This window comes from Doryrhamphus excisus, linkage group LG2 (assembly GCF_037039965.1).
Source record: "Doryrhamphus excisus strain RoL-2023G ecotype Guam linkage group LG2, RoL_Dexc_Guam_v1.1, whole genome shotgun sequence".
Taxonomy (NCBI): Eukaryota; Metazoa; Chordata; class Actinopteri; order Syngnathiformes; family Syngnathidae; genus Doryrhamphus; species Doryrhamphus excisus.
In genome coordinates this window covers 2,535,914-2,557,503 of record NC_136358.1, presented here as the reverse complement: position 1 = coordinate 2,557,503, position 21,590 = coordinate 2,535,914, and the positions used below count along the sequence as shown (strand labels likewise).

General features: G+C 40.7%; 1 protein-coding gene across 15 annotated transcripts in view; it reads right to left on the bottom strand.

Moving 5' to 3' along the window:
* Nucleotides 1–21,590, bottom strand: part of nrxn2b (neurexin 2b) — a 371,144-nt gene that overhangs the window by 267,626 nt on the left and 81,928 nt on the right. For all 15 annotated transcript variants that reach the window (XM_078795285.1, XM_078795326.1, XM_078795309.1 and 12 more), the window contains exon 4: nt 958–978. In XM_078795285.1, the coding sequence (XP_078651411.1) occupies nt 958–978 (21 nt within the window). The remainder of the gene's footprint in view (nt 1–957; nt 979–21,590) is intronic.

Genomic DNA, 21,590 nt, shown 5'->3' with positions numbered 1-21,590 from the left:
AATGATTAAATGCTTAAAAACTGCAAAAACTATTTGTTTGAAGTGACTTGAAAGTCAGTTACTGTGCATTTTCAATGGAATACATGGCTAAATATGTATTTAACAAACAATTTCCTTCCAATATGAGAGTTAGACAAAAACACAACAGGCCTAGGGTTCCAAAGTGATGAAACAAACCTATAATAGCGACGACTATTTTCCTCCCTTGCCACACACAAACACACTAGACGCTTATAACAACTATACAACATTTTCTGAAGAAATTGTCAGCTCCAAACCTCCAGTCTACAAGTGCTTCCATTTTATATACAGAGCGGCGCACTGGAATTCAAATGCTCACCATGGGTAGCTGATAACAAGCAAATAACATGCCAACATCTATTTCGCTATTTCGGATATGAAAACAACTCTCCCTTCTTGCTGTGAGAAATGACTGCAACATTTGCATCTTTAAAAGAAAACACACACACAACCTCCAGTTCATCACTGTGATTTCCTCCTGCCGATTTTGCCTACTTGACAGGTAATCCATCAGCTGCGACTCAGCATGGAGGAGATCCAAATCATCCACACATATGCATGTTTACGCCACTACTTGCCACTCAAGATAAGGACATTCCTTGTTAATCTGAGTGTGTCGTGTGAGAGAGAGTAGAAGTGTGTCAAAAAAGCCTGAACACTGACCTTGTGATTGTATTTAATGTTATAAACTAGCAAACCATAATCAAAACAACATCACGTTGAAAAGGACAAGGTAAAAAAAAATAAAGAGGAGAAACAACAGTGACAATTTGGGTGTTGTCACTGGTGTCAATTTTGCCCCCTGGAAGTCACGTTAAAACCGCAGTCCAGAGTGACAATGCACGATGACGATGCACAGAGCATCAGCACAGCAGCCAGCATCAGCATCTACAACATCGTCACGTGAGGAATTGAGGAGGACAACATCGGTCTTACCTTCTAGGACGTACTCCTCAACTTCAGGGAAGAATCCAAAGCGAGTGCATGAAGAAGACAGAAAATACTTTTTAGATATGTTATGTCAATAAATCACACCCATAAGCAAGACATACAACACAGAACACAGAAAATGGATGTGGCGCAGTAATCAACCCTCTAAACTTTTACCATTACATTGAGGCTAAATGAACAAAAACACAGAAACAAGGCGCTCAAAAGACGTGATATTAAATGTAATACAGTATACATGTCTTGTTGTGCGTAGCTTTCAGAAGTGTGGCTTGGGAAGTGGGCCTCACTGTTAGCTGAGTGTTAAAAGCAGGTCAGCAGTGTAGAGAGTAGCTGACAGCAGCTCCTGTGTGAATGTTGACAGAATGTGTTCTTTGCTTGTTAATAAAGCGGTACAGCAGCAGTAGAGTACTATTGTATTGTACACTGGTCTTTAGGTGTCAATAATGTTACATTGTTGAGCCAATAGCCACCGGGAGTACACAGTCAATCTCATCTTATCTCATTTATGTCTAATATGGCTTTTTTTTCTTTTATTATGTCTACTATATTGGACAATACAAGTCTAAAGCTGACTATAGGGGTTTTATTTCATGTCTCGAGGGCTCTAAAGAAAAAAAAACATAATTAGAAGGTCATAAACAGATTTTCTATGCTCTAACAACATGAATATTCCATTTATTAACCCTGATTACGGCGCACCGTTATGCCACTTGTGAATGCGGTGACTTCTAATGCGTATCTATCGCTTCCTGTGGAGATCTGATTAAGTTGTTGAAAAAAAAAAATCGCTGTACAAGTCACATTTAGACCTTCTTGAGAACATTAACAAACACACTTGAAGGGCCACGAAATGTTAAATCTATATAATTCCCAGGTTGACTGAAGGTTAATTGGCACATATTGCTTCTAAACAAGTTTGTTTGTCATGTGAGAATACTTTGGAAAAGTTGCCCGAGGAGGAATTCCACCCGACCACTTAAACCTGTTATATCTTTTTGATAGATACCAAGTCATCTTTACCATCCGTTACCATTATCCTGGAGGTGTTTGCAATTAAAATGGATCACACATTGCCTCGGGTTTGAAGCTCCGCTGGGAAGCACACATTTTCTTTTTTAAGTGTACTGCGGAAAACCTGTAAATGTATATATATAATAAGTATAAAATATAAAATGTGTGTCACACACAAACTCACAAAAGAAGTAGGAGGAGGGCATAAATAAAAAGGGGGGCTGCAATGAAATCAGTGAACACGAGAAAAAGTCACATTTAAATGGAAGCAGTGGAGCATTGTTATTTCTTTTCTTTTCAAAAACTAATCCTCACCAAATAGAGTTTCTTAATGCACAAAAGCGTGCCTACTCATCCAAAACAACACATAACAAAGGCCACATATTAATTTGTTATGGAGGTGTAACATAACAAAGTATTAATTAAAGATGCATGCATTAAAAGCACAAACTGCACAAGTCCACTGCAATAATGGAGTAGAAGATATGCTGGAAAACTATAAGATTATCACGATAAAGACAAGTTTGTGGCTTTGCATCTTTTGATTGTGTTAGCAGCCGAAGCAGGAAGGTTGTTTGACATCCTTTTAGACACTGCAGGAAATAAAAATGATAACACTTCTGAGGACTTGATGAAGAAAAAGGAGACAGGAGGAGATGTAAAGACTCACGAGGACACACTTTTTTTTTTTTATCAAACGAAAGCTTTGTCCTGAACTCCATCACACTGCCAAAAACTTTGACTGAAAAGTTAATCCGTGAGAGACGGCCTTTGCAGATTTCACATTAAATCTCCACGACAAAAAAAAAAAAAAAAAACCTGCCCCAGACAAATGGGACTTTACAGTTAAGGCTTTCTGTGCCAGATAAAGATAGGAAAAAAATACATAAACTGACTGATTTGGATCGCAGAAGCGCGGCACATTCAGCATGAAAGGAAGGAAAGGAGATTTGAGGTCAAACGGAGACGATCGTAGAGATGAAACAGATATGAAGGGACTTTCTTCATTGAGGAATGTATTTTGCTGAAGGAAAAAAAAGCAATAATTGAACCTATTTTGACTTGCATTCAAGTTGGCAAGGTAAATGGTAATGATTATGTTTACTTGGAGCATGCGTAACAATGTTTAAGGAACATCACATTTACACTGTATTTAATACTACCCCCGCTTCAAGTCTCAACAATTACTTTTTTAGTTTGGCTCTTGAGTAAAAATATTCTTTTATGACAATTCTGATGTGTGGTGGTGGAATGTTTTTATTTCCTTTCCTGCTGTAAGCAATCAGTGAAGACTACATTGATCCAGAGGTAACCCCCAGCAGTTCATGAACTCTGAGAAGAAGTTATTAATATTTCTAAACCATTAGTTGTGGACATGATAGCTGCAGGATAGCCAGTATGAATAGCCCCATTATGACATTCTGTTGTGCGGAGTGTTTTTCTCGAGCAAACACCATCTTTATTACTATGGTTGTTGTTTTTTGCATGACATTCTGAGGCTGCAAAAGTTTTGCAGACAAAAGTGTGTACACTCCCTGTTGACCAGGCTGGAACATGGCAAACACCTATGGAAAATAAAACACAAATAAAGGACCGCAATAAAGCCTGACATGTTTTTTACTCTCCAGGGCAACCTTGGGTTGTTGTTTTATGAAGCTGATTTAAAAAAGAAGAAAAGGATGGCTGTGAGTTGACTGAAGGTAGGTAACATGTAAACAGTAAGACACAACAGCGTGTAGCCAGGTACAAAAAAGGAAGCCAGATGTAATAACATTCTGATAGACTAGCCTATATATTCTGAACCAATAAAAACAAAATCTCTGGATTTGTTCTCGAGCACGTGGAATTTAGTTTTTACAATTATGAACACTGGCTGACAGGAAGTGTGTGTTCGTGAAAAGACAATATGGTGTCAGGTTAAATCTTTTAAGCTCTTGAAAGCTCGTACTCATCACCTTCAATGGTTATTTTTCTACATCTACCCTATTAATTTTGACTGCTGTTTGAAATAAGATGTCCAAGAAAGTTAAGTACATTTGCATTTTGAAATCAGATTTTAAAAATGAGTTCTTCCCGTTCTATATTCAGACAATTGATATTAAATCAAACTTTGTTTGACGTGACCTAAGGTCCTTGTCCTTCACAAACTAATCAGTGGACAGGAAGGGACCATGTATTTTTGTCATCTCCCATTAAATCCTCTTTCAGATCTTCTACTTAGTCCTATGGCTATCAGGCAAATCATTTGGACACATTTGTCTTTCAGAAGTAAGCATGTACTTCCACTAATCCAGTGTTTCTCAAATAATGGGACAGGCACTCCAATCCACTGTGCTGCAAAATTCTTCAGGTGTCCATTAGTGATGTTTAACCAAGAAGATATCATAGCCCTAATAGTTAGCATCTGTTACACATCCACACTGCACTTCTAATTGTTTTATTCCGCTGTTTTAATAGTAAAATTAAGAAACATTTAAAAGTTCATAAGGTGTTTTTTTCTTTAATGGCGAGAGAGTAAAATGGATCTTTGGTTAGTAAAGGTTGCCAACCCCTGACTTAGACACGTCATAGAAAAATGGCATTCCATAGCAAAATGGCTTGAACTGAGTGAGACTTCATCGGCAGTCATACAGTCGTCATTGAGTCTAAGTCTAAGCAAAATGCCACATCCCCGTGTGGGAATAGTTCGATTTCAAACCAAATAAGTAGGTTGAGCCCATCACCACCAAAGGACTGAATGGCATGCCACCCGAGCCATTTTTCCCATCTGGGAAAAAAAAAAGCCACATAAAGATGCAGAGCCGGCAGTCAAGAATCACTGGGACGCTTGACCGGCACAGTAAATACAAACGGAACGGAGAAGCATACTGGTTTTTAAACAGTTGAAAAGATACAAACATTTCACAGAGAGTACATATTGCCTGTAAGAGAATTTACAGTGAGAAAGATAAAGTTAAAGGAAATATTGCATTATTAATATTATTATTATTTGCGGTTTATGTGGTCTCTAAATATGTTGATAGTCATATTGTCTAGCGTCAATAAAAATTTCAAAAGACACCAAAATTGTTACGTTTGTTGTTTTTTCATTGTGCTCTTCTGAAAATTAATGTTAAAATCTCAACTCATCATATTCTCGTGGACCTGATCTCACCTATACTAAATAGTCATCCTTTCTATGTTATAATATGGCTAGTTCTAATCCAGTGTGGCCCACCAAGATGACCCATATTTGGGTTTCATCAGCAGCTGTGGTTCCACTTGACCGATGCCGCTAACCACTGGCTGGCAGCCGCTGGGCTCCCTCACCGAGGTCGACAGCTGTGTACACAGACATATCGGTATGCATTCGGCGACATGTTTGCCGCTCCATTTTTCAGACGGACCGCCGGCTGTGCCGGCTCCAGCTCCCATTACGCGTTTGTTTGTCCCGTGATCATTAGAGAAGATGACTTAATCCCAGTCCGGAAAAACGTCACACGGAATGTTGTACACTGAAGGTCAGAGGAAGGAGCGGGAGGGGCCTGCTGAAGGTAGTCTGGCAGTTTACTGATGATAGCAGCACATTGGTATCGACATCCTGCACTCACTGGGGACAGCGGCATCTTATCTTTGCAAAGCCGGAGAAGACAGGGAATATGAAGAGATAATGGGGGAGGAGGGAGGAGATATGAGATGTAAGGAAGCAGAGCAGTTGCACACCTTGGCAGGAAAACTCATCTGGCTCTTATAAGAGGCAAAACAATGCAGTGCGTCATAAGAGATGTCAAAACCACCGCAGCCCCTCGCCTTTTTTGGTCCTAAGTGCTGCTTAATGGGCCAATGCCGGCGACAAACGGAGATGTCCACACATTTCAAGGGCGCCCTAATGGAGTTGGGGAACGAGCCACGTAGATGAAAGCCTTGGCCGTTTGTCATTAAGAGATGGGACATGAAGAGGAAGGTCAAAGGAAACTGTTTGGTGTCAGAAAAAGTAGTTCTGATGCTAATGAGACGTTCTTACATGTGGTCAAATTTGCTAATGTGCTCTAACAGACCCTGGCCAGTGAATACGCTTTTGATAAACTGCTGGAGAAAAAAAAATATTCTGGTGATCTCCTGGAAAGGTTTTTTAAAAATTATCCAGTGCCACTACTCCAAGTCCGCAAATGATATTGCTATTTTCTGGATGGACAAATGCAACAACCATCATAGGGAGTTGAACCTTTTTGAATCAACACGCTTTGACAAGGGTATAGTTTATTTCAAACAGGCTTAAAGGCAGGGGTGGGCAAACTGCGGCCCGGGGGCCACATGCGGCCCACCAAGTGTTTGAATCCGGCCCGCCAGTTGCTTTCTAAGTATTTCAACTTTTAACATAAAAACTGGCCACATGACTTGCAAGTGGAATGTCTTATTTAGTTAAAAAAAACAACAAAAAAACTAAACAAAACTGTCAAATGAAATGACATAGTTTGATGTGGTCTGATGTTTAAAGTGCTCCTGAAAAAAGGGATATGAGAACATACAGCTGATAGTATAACACTTTTACACATAAAATTAGACAAATAATTCAAGGAAAATTATAAGCATAAAATAGTGTGTGTGTGTGTGTTAAATATATGTTCTGGCCCCCCGGGCAATTTTGTTAACTCAATGTGGCCCACGAGTCAAAATATTTGCCCACCCCTGCTTAAAGGGGACCTATTATGCTCATTTTTTGTCCCTTTGTATTGAGTTGTATTGAGCTACACACAATAATCTGCACACAAAACCTTCAAGATCCTCCAGAATCTGCATCTATTCCAGCTGTATTTCCTTGGAGTTGTGCTTTCCGCCAAAACGGTCTGCTTTTATTTATTCCACTGGGATTGGTCACATTCCCAGATTACTTCCAGACTACTGCGAACAATTTCTAATTTAGTGGATATCGGAGTTGATTTAGAATTAATTATTGGTCTGATATCAGTGGTCGACATCAGAATCTGACTTTTTCCTGATCATGAAAAACGATATTTTTAAAAATGCTGTAAACAACACATACGTACGTATGTGTTCATTCCACGACAGCAGGTATGTCATGTAAGACATATCAGCAGATATCGGTATCAGAAATCGGACATCACTACTCTAAATCATTGTAACTTTGTGCCTTGTATCTCATCCATTCTGTCTTTATCTGAAAACAATGCGACTTCAGTCACCGCATAGTCGGAATCGATACAATTCTTGGTCTGACAAGGAGAAATAGTCCCTGAAAAATTTGATGTCTCTGTTCAAATGCATCAAATCTGATCTAGTCTTGTCACTTGGCCTGGACACGTCCAACAATTTGTTGTGGAGATAAGCCAACGAGAAGATCAACAGAGGAGGGAGCAAAACAAACAATGATAAAACAAAGAAGATGAGTATTGGCAAGACAAATCTCTTGATCTCCTTGCTTGCTATTTGCAGCGCTGTTTGTTGTGTGCAGTTTTTGGACACAGACTCGCCTGTCTATCCCCTTGTAAATTGCCTGCGTCCATGCGGCCACACTCCCTGTTAGAACGGTCCGACTAACAAAAGCCGATTCACTCATAATGAATGGAGAAGGAAGCCAAAGACCAAAGGGCCTGATTTAGTAACAATTATTGACCAGCCCCGATTGAGTTAGGATTGAGCTAAGGCATCCTCAATGCATCAGCTCCTCCGTGGTTTATATTGTTGGAAAATAGAAGAAAAAAACGACCCAATACCCAACTACTTCCATCAATCTTTTTGGGACAATATGGAGGGAAACTCCACACACTGGGGATATTATACTACAACTATAAGCGTGTTAGCAATACTGATGCTGGATGGATGGATTACAAGCTATACCAAATGTCATGCCACTTGTCTCATTAATACAAGTCAAGATGTTACACAAACAATGAAACTTTTTACACATGCAATTTAAATTCAATATGGGTAACATATTGAACCCAGTCATTCCCAACCATATTAGTGTGCTGTGAGAGCTCATCAGGTGTGCTGTGGGAAATTATCCAATTTCAGTTATTTTATTTGTTTATATTATTTATTTCTGAATAATGGCTTTTTGTTCGTCTTTCTATGCCAGTTACACATAGTGACAAGCGGAACAATCAAATGCTCTTCCACTCAATGGCAGAAGGTGTTGTGCATAATTAACTTGTCAATCCACCTGTTGCCATTCATACAGTATAATGGGATGGCACACTTGGTGGTGTGCCCTGACATTTTGTAATTGTAAAATGTGTCTTGTCTCCAAAAGGTTGGAAAACACTGATCTAAAGCAGCTTTACATTCAAATTGCAACTAAAGTTAGTATTGGTGGGAACATGTAGTGAAGTGAAGTTTATAACAGACTAGAAACAGCGTTCGCATGGCTTTTCCGACAACCCCCAAACCCCACCCCTCCACTCATCTCTGTGTTTTGCTAGTTTTGTGTCAAGGTCAAAGTTATGTTGAATGTTCATTTATCAGTTTCATTCTAATTTTTATGTTCACATTTTCTGCATGTAAAACTGTTATTATTCTTCATTAAATGTGGTTTGTGATTTATTGGATGTCTGGAAAAGATTCATTGGATTTAAATGATTTCTTTTTGGGAAAAATTTTGTTTTTCTTTGGGACCTTTTGGAACGGATTAATAACGGAAACCAAGGTTCCCCTGTGAATGAAAGCTCACAGTCAGCTGAAGGTAGCACTGATCTGCCATGTTGCATTGTGGATGAACTGCTGATGCCGTAATCTCCAGGTAAGCCGCTGTAACGCTCGCATCGCCGCTCTTCACTTCCTGCTTTTTACACTTGCAAAACTATTAAGTGTCCATCAGTTTGCAATGGGATTATAACACCACAGGCTAATGCAACATACACACGTACAGCTGATCCCAGATGTGAGGTCAAGAGGAGCTAATGTAACCGCATGGAAGTAGTCAACGAGCCCGCCTCTCTCCAAGGTGCTGAGCAGGCCAAGCCCAGATTAAAATGGACAAGGGCAGCATACAGTCCAGGAATTAAGTTTATTTGAGGATGTTTAGAGTTGAAATAGCAAAATCAATGCAAGTAGAAGCTTGAGAAGACATGTGACACAGAATGATTGTTTTGTTTCATCACATTGATTTGTTTCAAGTAGCAAAACAAAGTGTGGGAGAGAACACCTTGTATTTATTCTCCTAAATGAACTTCTGCCCACACAGAAAAAGTGAAATAACCAGTGTTTTTTCAAGTTCAATAAATGTTGGGCACACTTTACTTGCTTGGTGTGACTGGCAGCCATCTGCAAAGCTTTCCATCTCCAACGACAGAACAATTACAGTAATTGTTTCCATCAAAAGGTGCCCAGGGATATTGTTTTTGTATATCTGCAACAGGGAGGAAAGACGCTGCCAGCTGAAAAAGAGTTTCATATCACTTCATCTAAGGGTGCTTTCGGATACTTGCTCTGCTAGTACCGTTTGTTTGCCCAAGTGTGAACACGATCATCTGTACCCGGGTGTGCACCAAACAAGTGAAACGAGACCGGATAAGAGATGGGTCTCAAACTTCTTGCAAGTGAACGCTGCATGGACCAAAGACACGGACCAGTGTTAACATGTCAGAAATGACAACTATGTAAGAGAAAGTATTGAAAGTGTTGTCTCTATGATTTTTCCTATGAGTGTGTGATAATGGTGTTCTTTTTCTCAAAGTATATTTGAGAAGCTTTTTGTGTTTTATAAGCCAGTTAAAAAAACGCAAACATTAGGCAAACCACACCAAAGTGAGCACTAAGTATCCTTTTTTGGCAGCCTAAAACTAAATCAAGTCCTTACCCCAACAGGGATTCTATTATGAATCATGGTCCTGCCTTGTGACGTATGTCCAAAAGGGCGACAATGACACCGCAACCTTTTCAACATGCAGCATGCTTTTGACGGTTTGCGCTCATGACTTCAGAGCTGATCAGTGGAGGGAACACAAACAAGACGAGCCACTGACGACACACTTGCAACACCATCCGAGGCATCTTGACAGGTGCCGAGCCTTAAAAATGCATGCAGTCCTTGTAGCAGAAAGTAAACACTTGATGGAATACAATCGTGATAACAAGCACCTTGCCTTGCCTCCATGGAAATCAATACAACAATGTGTCGGGTCAGCATGAAACTCGAAGGAGCAAAACAGAAGGTCATTTTGTTGCCTGATATCCTTAACCTTTAATGCTCGTCAGAAAATGAGGCTTATGTTATCAACTGTACCTTGAGAAATGTCAATTGACTCCTAAGAAGTAGATGAAGTAGAAGAGTCGTGTAAATTACACTCTCTTCACTAGAAAAAGTGTTATTAATCAGAAAAAAGTAATAAGTTACTGGAAGACTGCCGGTATTTTGCGAGCGGTGTCTTTGCCAGTTTTATGCTTTGAACTGGGAGCTAAAATTTGGGTTATGAGCTGCTACTATTTGGCAGGCATAGCTGAGGAGAGCTACATATTTGGGGGCTTGTGTCAAATTGACCATTGACAGCGCACTAGCTAGTCACTAGCCTTTTTAAATTTACATCCCTACTTAGTATAGACAAAAACCTATTTCCATCCGCCATTAAGTGTGATTAATAACAAGTTATTGATGGACAAAATACGATTATTCACACTTGAGTATTTGAAACGAATGACAACTGTAATATGTGCAAAAAATTTCTTCTGACTTTTTTTTTTTAATTCCGGGAGAAAAAAAGTGGGCCATTTCCAATAAAGCCTCTTTGAAGCTCTTATCATTATATGTAATACATGAGGATGAAATGAGTAGGACAAGAGAAATATACATTTTTAAAAAGTCCCCTTTAGCTGTTGAATTAGCCTTCCTCAATAATTTAATAAAATAATATTTAACTCAGTACTCCGCTGTGCGTGTGTAGACAAAATACCGCTGCGTTGACACTGGTATTTGTGTCATGGCACCAGTGGCTGTGTAGTAAAGAAAGCTTTTTGTGACATATTACGTGACACGATGAACAAACCGCAGCTGCAAACGGACCAACATCTCAAGCAGTCTCAGTCCACTTGTTTGGTGCACACTTGACCAAAAGAACCATACTAGCTGAGTAAATACACCAGGATCTCTACTAACAAAACTAAACATGACAAGTGTGAGCGCGCCAATGTTTCTTTCATGTGTTCTATTTTTAAACTTTGCAATTTGACAGCATTTGAATCTGATCCCAGAGTGCAATCTGATTATGGAGTCTGATTTCATCAGGGAATCTGCTCATCAGATACTAATCCATTCAAACGCTGCTTGGAGTCCATTTAAGTTTACATTTTCCAAGAAAGTAAAGATTTAACGAGTCAGTTTTAGCTAGGTTTAGCATTGCACGTTAAGTGCAAATATGAAAGTGGAAGTATTTTCACCTTGGAGTCCAACATATGCAGCATTTGCAATTTGGGGGATTTTTTTTGCTGGGAAAAACAATCAATTAAAGTGTTGTTGTCATCGCCGCTTCTCTTTCCATCGTTTTCTTTATGAGCATGAAGCTGCAGGTTCAGTTGACTTTCCTGTGTATTTTTTTTTTCTTTTTAGCTCAAGCTGTCCCATTTCCAGCTCATGCGGACTTCCCTCCACTCTAATTAGTGCAGTAAAATCATTTTTGCATGGTGTGATGCTTCTGCCCCAAAACATGTGTGTTTGGCACTTTCTGTATCAGCTGTATGATGTGTAAAACCCCAAATGACTAAGGCCCAAAACAAGACAATACAGGTTTAGAGAATACACATAAAATGAGCATGCCAGATAGACGTTTTGACACATATTATTTTGAGAAAACGTTTGACCAATACTTGAAAAGGTGCCATATAGACGAATCACAAAGGTGCTTTATAAACTGGTGTTTTGTTGACAGATGAAGGCCTTTTTACTGCCAGTTAAAGTCAGTCCATCTGTCGTCCATCTGTATTAAACATATGCTACTGGGATGACTAGTCTATGCATCGCGGCTCAATCACACATTCGACATGAATCACTTTTACTTCTGTCTTTGAATGGATTTCCAAAGGCATCCGCATTGATCGGACGAAAAGGTGACGACAGCCACAAGGTTACACAAGAGCATGTTTGAAAAGGTCGGCGCAGAGATTCCTACAAGAGAGGGTGGCATAGATGAGAGAGGGCATCTGCTTTGACCTAGACTTGGCGTAAACAAACAAACCAGGGCTCACGGTGGACAAATAGAAGTGCCTGGCTCATCTCCCTGGTGTCTACAGAGCCCAGACAGATAGCTTGTAATATGCTGCTGTTGATGTAATGCCCTAATTCAATGTTATTGCTTTAAAGTATCAGCACCGGCAGCTCCAAGGAGTGATCTCTGTGCGTGAAGGTCAAATGCAGACATCCGGGCCACAAGGTGATTAAATTGGCTCGGACTTGATTACAGTTTTACACTCTGGCGGGGCAAACCATCAGGTGTCATCCATCATTCATGGCGCTGCTCGTTTGCTTAACGACAAACAGTGAAACCTAAACTTGCACCTTGTCAATAATGAATGAGCGGTGAGGTGGCGTCCAGTCGTCTCACGGAGCTGCGGAGCTTGCATGAACGAAAGCGACATCATTCCCCAATTAGCTATGGCAAAAGCAGCGAAAGCGAAAAACGGCGCATGAAACGTGCGGGCGTGGAAGCTAACCCAGGAATCACCCCAATCTACTCCAAAGGGCAGCTGCCAATAACATCCCCATTTTTTTTTCGCCCGCTCCACCATTATTTACTGTACTTTCATTAGCTTAGGCTGTGTAGTTCTAATTACATTGGCATCTTTTGCAGAGGATAAAAGTTAATGAGCTTTTATGAAATAATGACGTGACCTTTTTATTTATTCATTTACACCAATAACGCCCCCCTCGCATCGCCTCTGCCTCCCTCCATTTTGGATTGAATTTACTTGGCATGCATCAGGAGTGGACTGACCAATTACTGCTGAAGTGAAATAACAAAAGAATTTAATCCTGAAATACTAAAAAAAAAATACCTATGATGCAAAGAATTGCATTTTGTGCCACTGTTTTTTCACATGAGCCAGTTTTAAAAAACAGAACAAGCATATGGTGTTATAGTTTATGTATTTCATTTGCATGTGTTTATAATTTCACATGTCAAAACAATCTATCACTATCAGTGTGAGTACAAAGTACAAATGTAACTTAAAAAGTGTCCCTAATTACACTGACTTGCCACAAATGTAATGTTTTGGTCGGTGGCTTACCGCGGTTTTAAACACGCACACCTATGCAGAGACTGAAAGCCGTGTGGGTCCAACTGAGTGCTCTTCTGGGAGGCACGCTTCCAGTTTTAGATGTGAATGCACCCTCATATTGTTGAGAACTTGGGTCACTTAATGATAGTTATTAAGATGGGACTGTGATGTCCCATGGAAGGGTATTATTCACCTAAAAACAAATGTAAAATGTTTCTTAAACAGGTGCGAAAAACAATCAATTCCCTGAATAGTACTAAAACCAGGCAGCAGATATTCTGGTCCTCCACATGGTCCACAGGGCAGGATGAATGTCTTTGGCCTGTGGTGATACCACAGCTCCTTCTAGGGATAGAGAACATTTATTTCTGCTTGAGACGTACACATTATCGACCCTGACCAGCCCATGTTCACGTCCCAGGCCCCCACACTGCTACTCATCTGACTGAAACATTAATTGCCCCCCTCCCACCCCCCACACACTTCTGCAGATGTAGAAGCGACTGCGTCAGCTTGGTGCTTCTCAATGAGACAGCGGCCCAGTGAAGCATAAGGAAGGAATACAGAACCGAGGAGTCGGAACGAGGGCTATAACCACGCAGCTACTTTTCCCAGTCTTGTTCGCCAGAGTGAATGTGAAATGGGCTGTGGGCGTCATGAAAAGGGACAGTGTTCAGATGGGTCAGTGGGTCGCCAAATAGGACGGTTCCACGGGATGCACAGAGGCCATGGCAGACATACATACAGGCAGGGGAAAAAGGGGAAAGCTGTTGGACCATTCCAACTGCAAGAAGTGAGTAACAGCTTACATTGATGCTGGAAATGAGAGGAACCTACAGTCATGTGGAAAAAATAGGACATCCAAAGCAGTGACTTGGATCTTTAGTGACTAAAACACAAGATGTGCAAATTGTTGTTGCAGAGATGAAACTGTGCGAAAATGTTAGTGGGTGGGATGTCAGACTTTCAAAATGAATAACATTTTTGCCTGCTATGCGTGCAATGTCATTCAAATGTAATGTGTTAGACACATTTGACACTTTGTGTCAGCCTTAATCACAATTTCCAATAATTGTTGATTTTTATTCATTTCAAACCACAAGTAAGTTTTTTTCAACTAAAACTAGACTCAAAGAATCACATACAAAAATGACTCAAATTAACTTTTTTTAGTTTTAGGTGATGAAAACTGAACTATCACATGTAGAAGTGACTGAAATATGACTAAAACTAATAATAATATTTGTCCAAAAAACTAAAACTAAGATAGCTGCCATTTTTACACTGTTTATGGTATAATATGGTAATGGACCCTTGCAAACATATATATATTTTGACGGCAGCCATATTTTCAACAAATCTTACTAACTAATATAGTTAGATGGAATCAGGCAAGGCTTAAAAGCAGCTCAGACATTCTAAATCTGATTTACAATGACTATAAACACACCTGCCTCTGGGGATTAGAGGTACAGATATGACTTTCCTCCTCTCACCTTTCTAAGTTTCCCCTCAGTCACTGGTGTCAATAATTTAGCAGGATGAAATGCTGCCTCACTTCCTCCATGACACCAAGTTTATCAAGGAGCTCTGCCTTTGTTTTGACAGCCTCCAACCCTCCAGGAGGCTCACACCTTCCTCACCATCGTTTCCTTCTCTTGAACTCTCTCAAAGGAGCAACTCAATGAGCGACAGATGTGTCACTGCAGTAAGAAGTAGACTGGACGGAGGCTCACTGCCAAAATGGAAAGCAGGCTGCGGCCGAGACACAGCAGAAGGAAGTTGACTGGTCTGTCACACACCAGGAAGTTTGACGCAGGTCAGACAGAGTGACACACATACTGCTATCGCGTTTTCACCACGAGTGCCTCCAGCAATATCCAAACGCACTTGATCTCCTTACTGATGCTGCAAGTGTCTGATGCAGAGACCAAGTCCTCACAAACATTTTTATAAAAGATACAGAATGTGAAAAATTGCACTACTCTCTATTTTTTTCAATTGTATATCCATCCATCCATTTTGTATACTGCTTCGCCTCTCATTTGGGTTACGGATGAGCTGGAGCCTATCCTAGCTGGGCGAGAAAATAAGTACATACTCGACTGGTTGGCAGGCCAGAAGAAAGATTTAAAAGAAAAATACATTTTCCAGGCTGCACGGCGGTTGTATGGTTAGCACGCAGGCCACACAGCTAGGAGACCCAAGTTCGATTCCACCGTCGGCATATGTGGAGTTTGCATGTTTCTCCCCATGCATGTGTGGGTTTTCTCCGGGTACGCCGGTTTCCTCCCAAAAACATGCTAGGTTAATTGGCGACTCCAAATTGTCCATAGGTATGAATGTGAGTGTGAATGGTTGTTTGGCTATATGTGCACTCTGATTGGCTGATGACCAGTCCAGGGTGCACCCTGCTTCTCAACCAAAGTCAGCTGGGATAGGTTCCAGCACCCCCCACGACCCTCGTGAGGATAAGCGGTAGAAAATGAATGAATGAATACATTTTGCACTGTTGGATCTTAAGGAAGTTCTAAGTACAGCATCAAAATGTGAGGCAAAATATTCAAATAAGCAATTTATTGCAAAGAACCATTAAAATGAAATAGGTTGTTCATCAGCTGATCAAAAGTTTAAACCCACTGCCAGATTGCACTGCAGATTGCCTTGAATAAGCAAGGCCTCTCGCAGGTTGAAGGTTGGACGCGATTTAAAATTCTTAAAAGATGTTGAGGGTTATGGAACAAAAAATTCCAGTGATAGAACCATCAAAATCCCAGCAGCCCTGAGGCGGGGGATTCGATTGGCTGTCTGTCAAGACACAGGACGATCCTAGACCCAAATGAAGGTTGTTGCTGGTGCCCAGTGCCGTTCAATAACCAAGAGGCGAAGAAGAGTAGGACAAGTGGATTGGACATTTTGATGAGCTTGTTGGGTATGGTAGAGACAGGGATCTGTTTGTGAACCTGGTGATGTAATAATATGTACATTGGATGAGTGAATTTACTCCCATCACAAACTATGGGTCAAAATGAAGATGTTTTCTTGTTTCCAGTATGCCTTTATCTATAACCATTTTCAAGATACAACCTTTAGTAATATTAAAACTGATTATTTTCTTGAAAAAAAACCCCAAGTTTATTCAGATGTTCATACAAATGTACCTTAAATTACGTGATGTCTGGGAACACAATTCATAATAACACAATTTAAAGTGTGATTGAAATGTTCTACTAATATCAAAGAGACTAGTGTTAGACTTGTTTTGTGTATTTTAGCTTCACCGACATATTCAGTTCATTTGGAGCTCTTCATGCATACAAATATATATCATCATTTATCTTTCTATTCATTAAATACAAATGGGCATATATCAGACATAGTTGCTAATGGTGATTAAAATGTGGATTAATTAGTTGAAATATGTGATTAATCTGATTTTTTTTAATCAATTGATTTTTTTTGCTTTGGTGAGCAGCAAGAAGTGAAGATATCATGACATATTTTCTGCAAAGTGCTAACATAAAGTCAGTCTGCATTTGCTTGTTGATTTCATATTTATATCACATTCATATCATAGTGTTTTTGTCAAGCAACAGTGTCGATTGCAGCACTCCACATCAGGCCGATCGAAGCAGTGAGACGTCCAGACTGTGTTATTTCCATCTGGGTGGTATTCCGCATGATCGTCGCCTTGCTCCCTTCCCTGCTGCCTGCCACCTGTGCGAAGTGACGCCACACATTGCAAAATCAGGCCATATCTCTGTAGTTACCTGGCCAGTGACAGACGGAGTAAACACTTTCGCACCTGTGTGTCCGGATTAGGGTTCTGACTGGCGTGTATCACCTTTGCACGCATCAAGTTTAAGTCCTTTGAATTTACGTCACAAATGTGCCACTGGTAGCGATTCAGCCCAGACTTAGTTCAACATTAACACCCCAGTGGGAGAGGATAACAGGATAATGCCAAGGTTGATCCTCCATTACCGGATTTGCGGGCGTGAGTATTGTGTGTTATTGTCATGAGAAAGCAACACAGTGATGGATTTAGTTTCGGTCCAAATCTTTGCCGTTTCACAAGGACCCAATAAGAAAAGCCACTGCATTGCGTACTGCAGGGGGTGAACAAGGCAGGCGTTCCGTTGGGAGATAGCCTGCAAACTCACACACGAGTCTACTTTTTATTGACACTTTTACCTCTGTAAAGTTAAAGAGAGACTTTGGTCACCTAGCAAGACAACTATCAGGCTCCATCAGTCTCCACCACTAAATATTGCATGAAGGCGCCAAGTCAGGAAGCAAGATGATGCAGCTGGGAGTCCACCACGGGAGATAATCCACTCTGAACATTCCCCGCTTGAAGGGTAATAAGAAGGTCAGCCATATAGCTGTTTCATCACACAACAGTCCTTCTTGGTTATAGCTTCTGTGCATGATGGTCAGCCTACCGAAGCTCCAGTTGCAGTGGAAATGAAATCACGCCCCTTTTCTTTTTCATACAGATAAAAGAGGGTAAGGTCTGCATTATTCTTTGGTAGTGACAGAGTGGTGAAGTTTGTGTGAGCAAGGAGACACTTTAGTGGGTCTCAGCATTTCGAGATCACATGTATGGCTCAATAGTCCGGTACCAAAATTTAAAAAAAGATACTGACCGAGGCACTCATGCTAGGAATCTGATATTCAGGACTGGGCTCTCATAAAGAAACAATATTGTTGGTCATCATGTGTAATAAAAAAGGTGAATTCAACAATACATTGGTTGCATTATGTTTAATGCTTTGATGAGCTATTTTTGTATTCAATTAAAAAAATTAATGTTTGAAACAAAAGCTTATTATTATAACAAAAAAGGATTGAATGGGATTGGCATGACTACAAAAAAAATCTGATCAGGTCAGAAGCCAACTTTGACTCAGGTTGGATACGTCAATTATTTTTACAATCTGTTAAATGTCCAAAACAATTTCACTAACATATTAGTCATTTCTGCATGATTCATTACTGTAATTTTAACACGGGTTTGCGTCTTTGGTTCTTGCAGTGTTCACATTTGAGCTCATATAACCCAAACTGCACCAGAGTTTACTTGCCGGCAGACGCTTGTTCGGTGCACACCACGGTTCGGAGAATCACGTTCCGAGCAAATTCCCCTTTTAACCGAATAAAACATGACAATTGATAACACACCCAAAGCAGCAGAACTCTCCGGGATGATCATTCTAAAGCCTTAAGGCACACATTTACCATGTTAAGTCCCTACACTGAAATTGACATTATTTAGAAATATAATTAGTGACTTTGTATGACTTTGTTGCCACAACTGAGCTAATTTAATCCATGGCTACACAACAAGCATTGTTTCGTCTAACCCGGAGCCGCGTGTGTTGTTTTGCTTAAATGCATGGCTTAGTGGCACGCTGAAACAACAGCTGGCACGGGCGATGCGACGAGAAACTGTGGCCATTGTAAAAAAAAAAAAAAAAAAAAAAAACTTGGCACCAGTCGGCCCTCCAGCATAACAAGATTAACCCTATTTTTCGCGTGAACTGAATTTACAGTGGAATCGTGTAATTCCGAGTATCTAGGATGACCTCCCGTCCCAGACGTTTCCCCTGACAACACGCCTGCACAGCCTGAAGAAGATATAGGCGGCACAGCATCATCCTGTACGCATTGCAACCGATGGACAACATGTCCTTTTCAGTGTGCCAAAAGACTTTCAATGAGGGAACTACTGCGAGTAAATATTTGCCATCTCTGGTCCGCTTACGAGAAGTGGCGGAAACGCGTGTGTCAATGTTATGCTTATGTGTGATTAATTCCTCTGGCTGTGAATGAGCGTGTTATACTGTCATGGTTGCTAAAATGGCACGGCGACACGGGACGATTGGAATTATAAATGTGTGCTGAGATCATAACATATTGTTGTCAACTGTATTTAATTAGCATTTTCATTGGATGCCCAACAATGTTATGTTATGTAAATAATGTTTGGTTAGGTGAAAATGAACTCTGGTGCATTTGCTCTACTAGTACAGCTCGCTTAGTGAAGCGTGAAGGTAATCATCTGAAGACCGGCGTGCCCCAAACAACCCAACCAACACCGTTCACGTCAGCTGGAATGTGAACACTACACAGACCAATAGTACAGAGCGGTGTTAAAGCGACAAGCAGAAAAGACAAATATATGAAATACATGTTGCTCTCTCCCTCTCTGAGTAAAAAAATAATAAAAACGACACCTAGTACTTTTCATACTGAAAGACATAGCATACAGATATGAAAATAAATAAAACAAAAGAGTCAAGCACTATGCAGGGGTGCTCTTGACTGAGCCACCAGTGCAAAGCAGTGTGAGTTTTGATTGACAGCAACACAAGCAGCAGGCGCTTTGGCAGTTGGAGCTCATTTCCTTTGTAATTTGGTGTCACTGGCGTCACATTAACGCCGCAGGCGATCCTGTCAGTTGGGAATCACTTTGAATAAATAAATAGAGAAGTGTGATCAGCTTTGATTTTGGAAACAAGGTCAAAACGCTAATACTAATAGTGATGAATGAACTGCCCATAGATGTTGTCGCTTTCACCATCTCCTTCGTCAAGTGGGTGTGAGCTGTCACGCAACCTAGACCTTTCGATCGCTCCTCCACATACGTAGAGACTGACAGAGGGATTTAATTGCATGTGATGAGCGCTTGCCCAGGTGGCTATACACCTTGGAGTCAGTCAGGGTCTCACCTGACTTGACAGACATGAGGGAGGTCCGGGGCTAGAAAACACTCGTTTGACACTGCCTGGGAGCCAATTTCATTCCACACGGCAAAGACATTGTACAGCAAGTTCATTTTGTGCAAAAAGTATCTCAGGCAAAAGTAGAATAGAGATCAATATTGACCCTGAAATGCAATCCTATTGGTGATTAGCATTCCAATTCGTTATTTACACATTCCAAAAGGGATTCAAACTACAGTTATCGGGCTTTGACCACATCACCACACACCCCAATCCTCCTCTCGAGCCTGCACGGCTACAATTACCACCATGATGCACGACTCTCCTTGGCGTCCCCCGCTCTATGCCCACGCCATGATCTGTCAAAGTCCGAGCTCGACTATTATGACCTGAAACCACTGTTTCACTTTGCTAAGTACACATTTTGGGGACATTTACAGTGCACCTCTACAGGTTATCCTATCAAGCCATCAGGGAATATAAGTGTGATGATGTCTGGTTCAAATGACCTATTATACAGCGTGATGACTCGGATTCAAATGAATGCAACAGGAGCTAGATAAATAAACAATGTGTCCTCCTTTAATTACAAACAATCCCCAAACTCCATTTTGGGATGACAAAAAGCTCTGGAGGACCAAATTAGTCTTCTGTGGCCAATAACTAATTTTTGATAATGTGTCCAAACTTTCAGCATGAAGAGAATTAGTTTTTCTTTCTTTTTTATCTTTTCTCCAGACCTATTTTCTCTGAGCCTTGAATTATTGGGAATAGAGCAAATGCATGACTGTGTTTTATTTACTGACTTGAAGTCAGTTTCAAGTAGTTCTTTATGCCGAGACTGCAGTGTTTCGCAGGGTCCGGCAACACACAGCTGCCCAGCAGATGCCTGTCTGTAAATCATGCAGCGGAAAAATATATCGGCGAATTCACGCGCGTTTGGCCGATACCGATTCAAGTTAAGAACGCAAATATCGTCTGGCTGATGAATCGGTTGATCCTTAATTACATGTATCATTCACGAATATTGATATGACAAAATGCAGAAGTCTACCTTGGATGAATTGGATTTGCACCATTTCATTTGTGAAAAAATGTTTTTTGGGGTCTTATAATGGAGGGGTGATGGTGGGTCTCGAAGCCAAACCATTAGACAACCGCTGATCAAGATCACTGGTTCTGAAATGAGACTGGGCAGTGGTGGAGCCAGAAATCTTTCATTGGGGTGGCCAAGGTGAGACCATTACTCACATAGGGGTGGTCATAAGTTGATACCTGAAACGCCAGTGGGGTGGCCAGAGAGCTCCGCCACTGCCACGGTTTTTTATTCAACCAATAAGGCTTTTTCTCCGCTTATCCTCATTAGGGTCACAGGTATGATGGAGCCTATCCCATGCATGTTTTTGGAATGTGGGAGAAAACCAGAGTCCACACAGGCAGAACATGCAAACTCCACACCGAGATGCCAAGCAGAGAATCGAACATACATAGGTCTCCTAACCACCCGTACACCGTGGGGCCACGATATATTATCCTATTGTTATTATTATTATCAATCACGCCTAGAAATCATCTAAAATATGCTGTATGTACAGTCGGTGAAAATAATGTAAAAGTGAAGAAACAACAAGCACACATTTGTTCAAGTGTCTTAAAAGTAATGAGATGGGG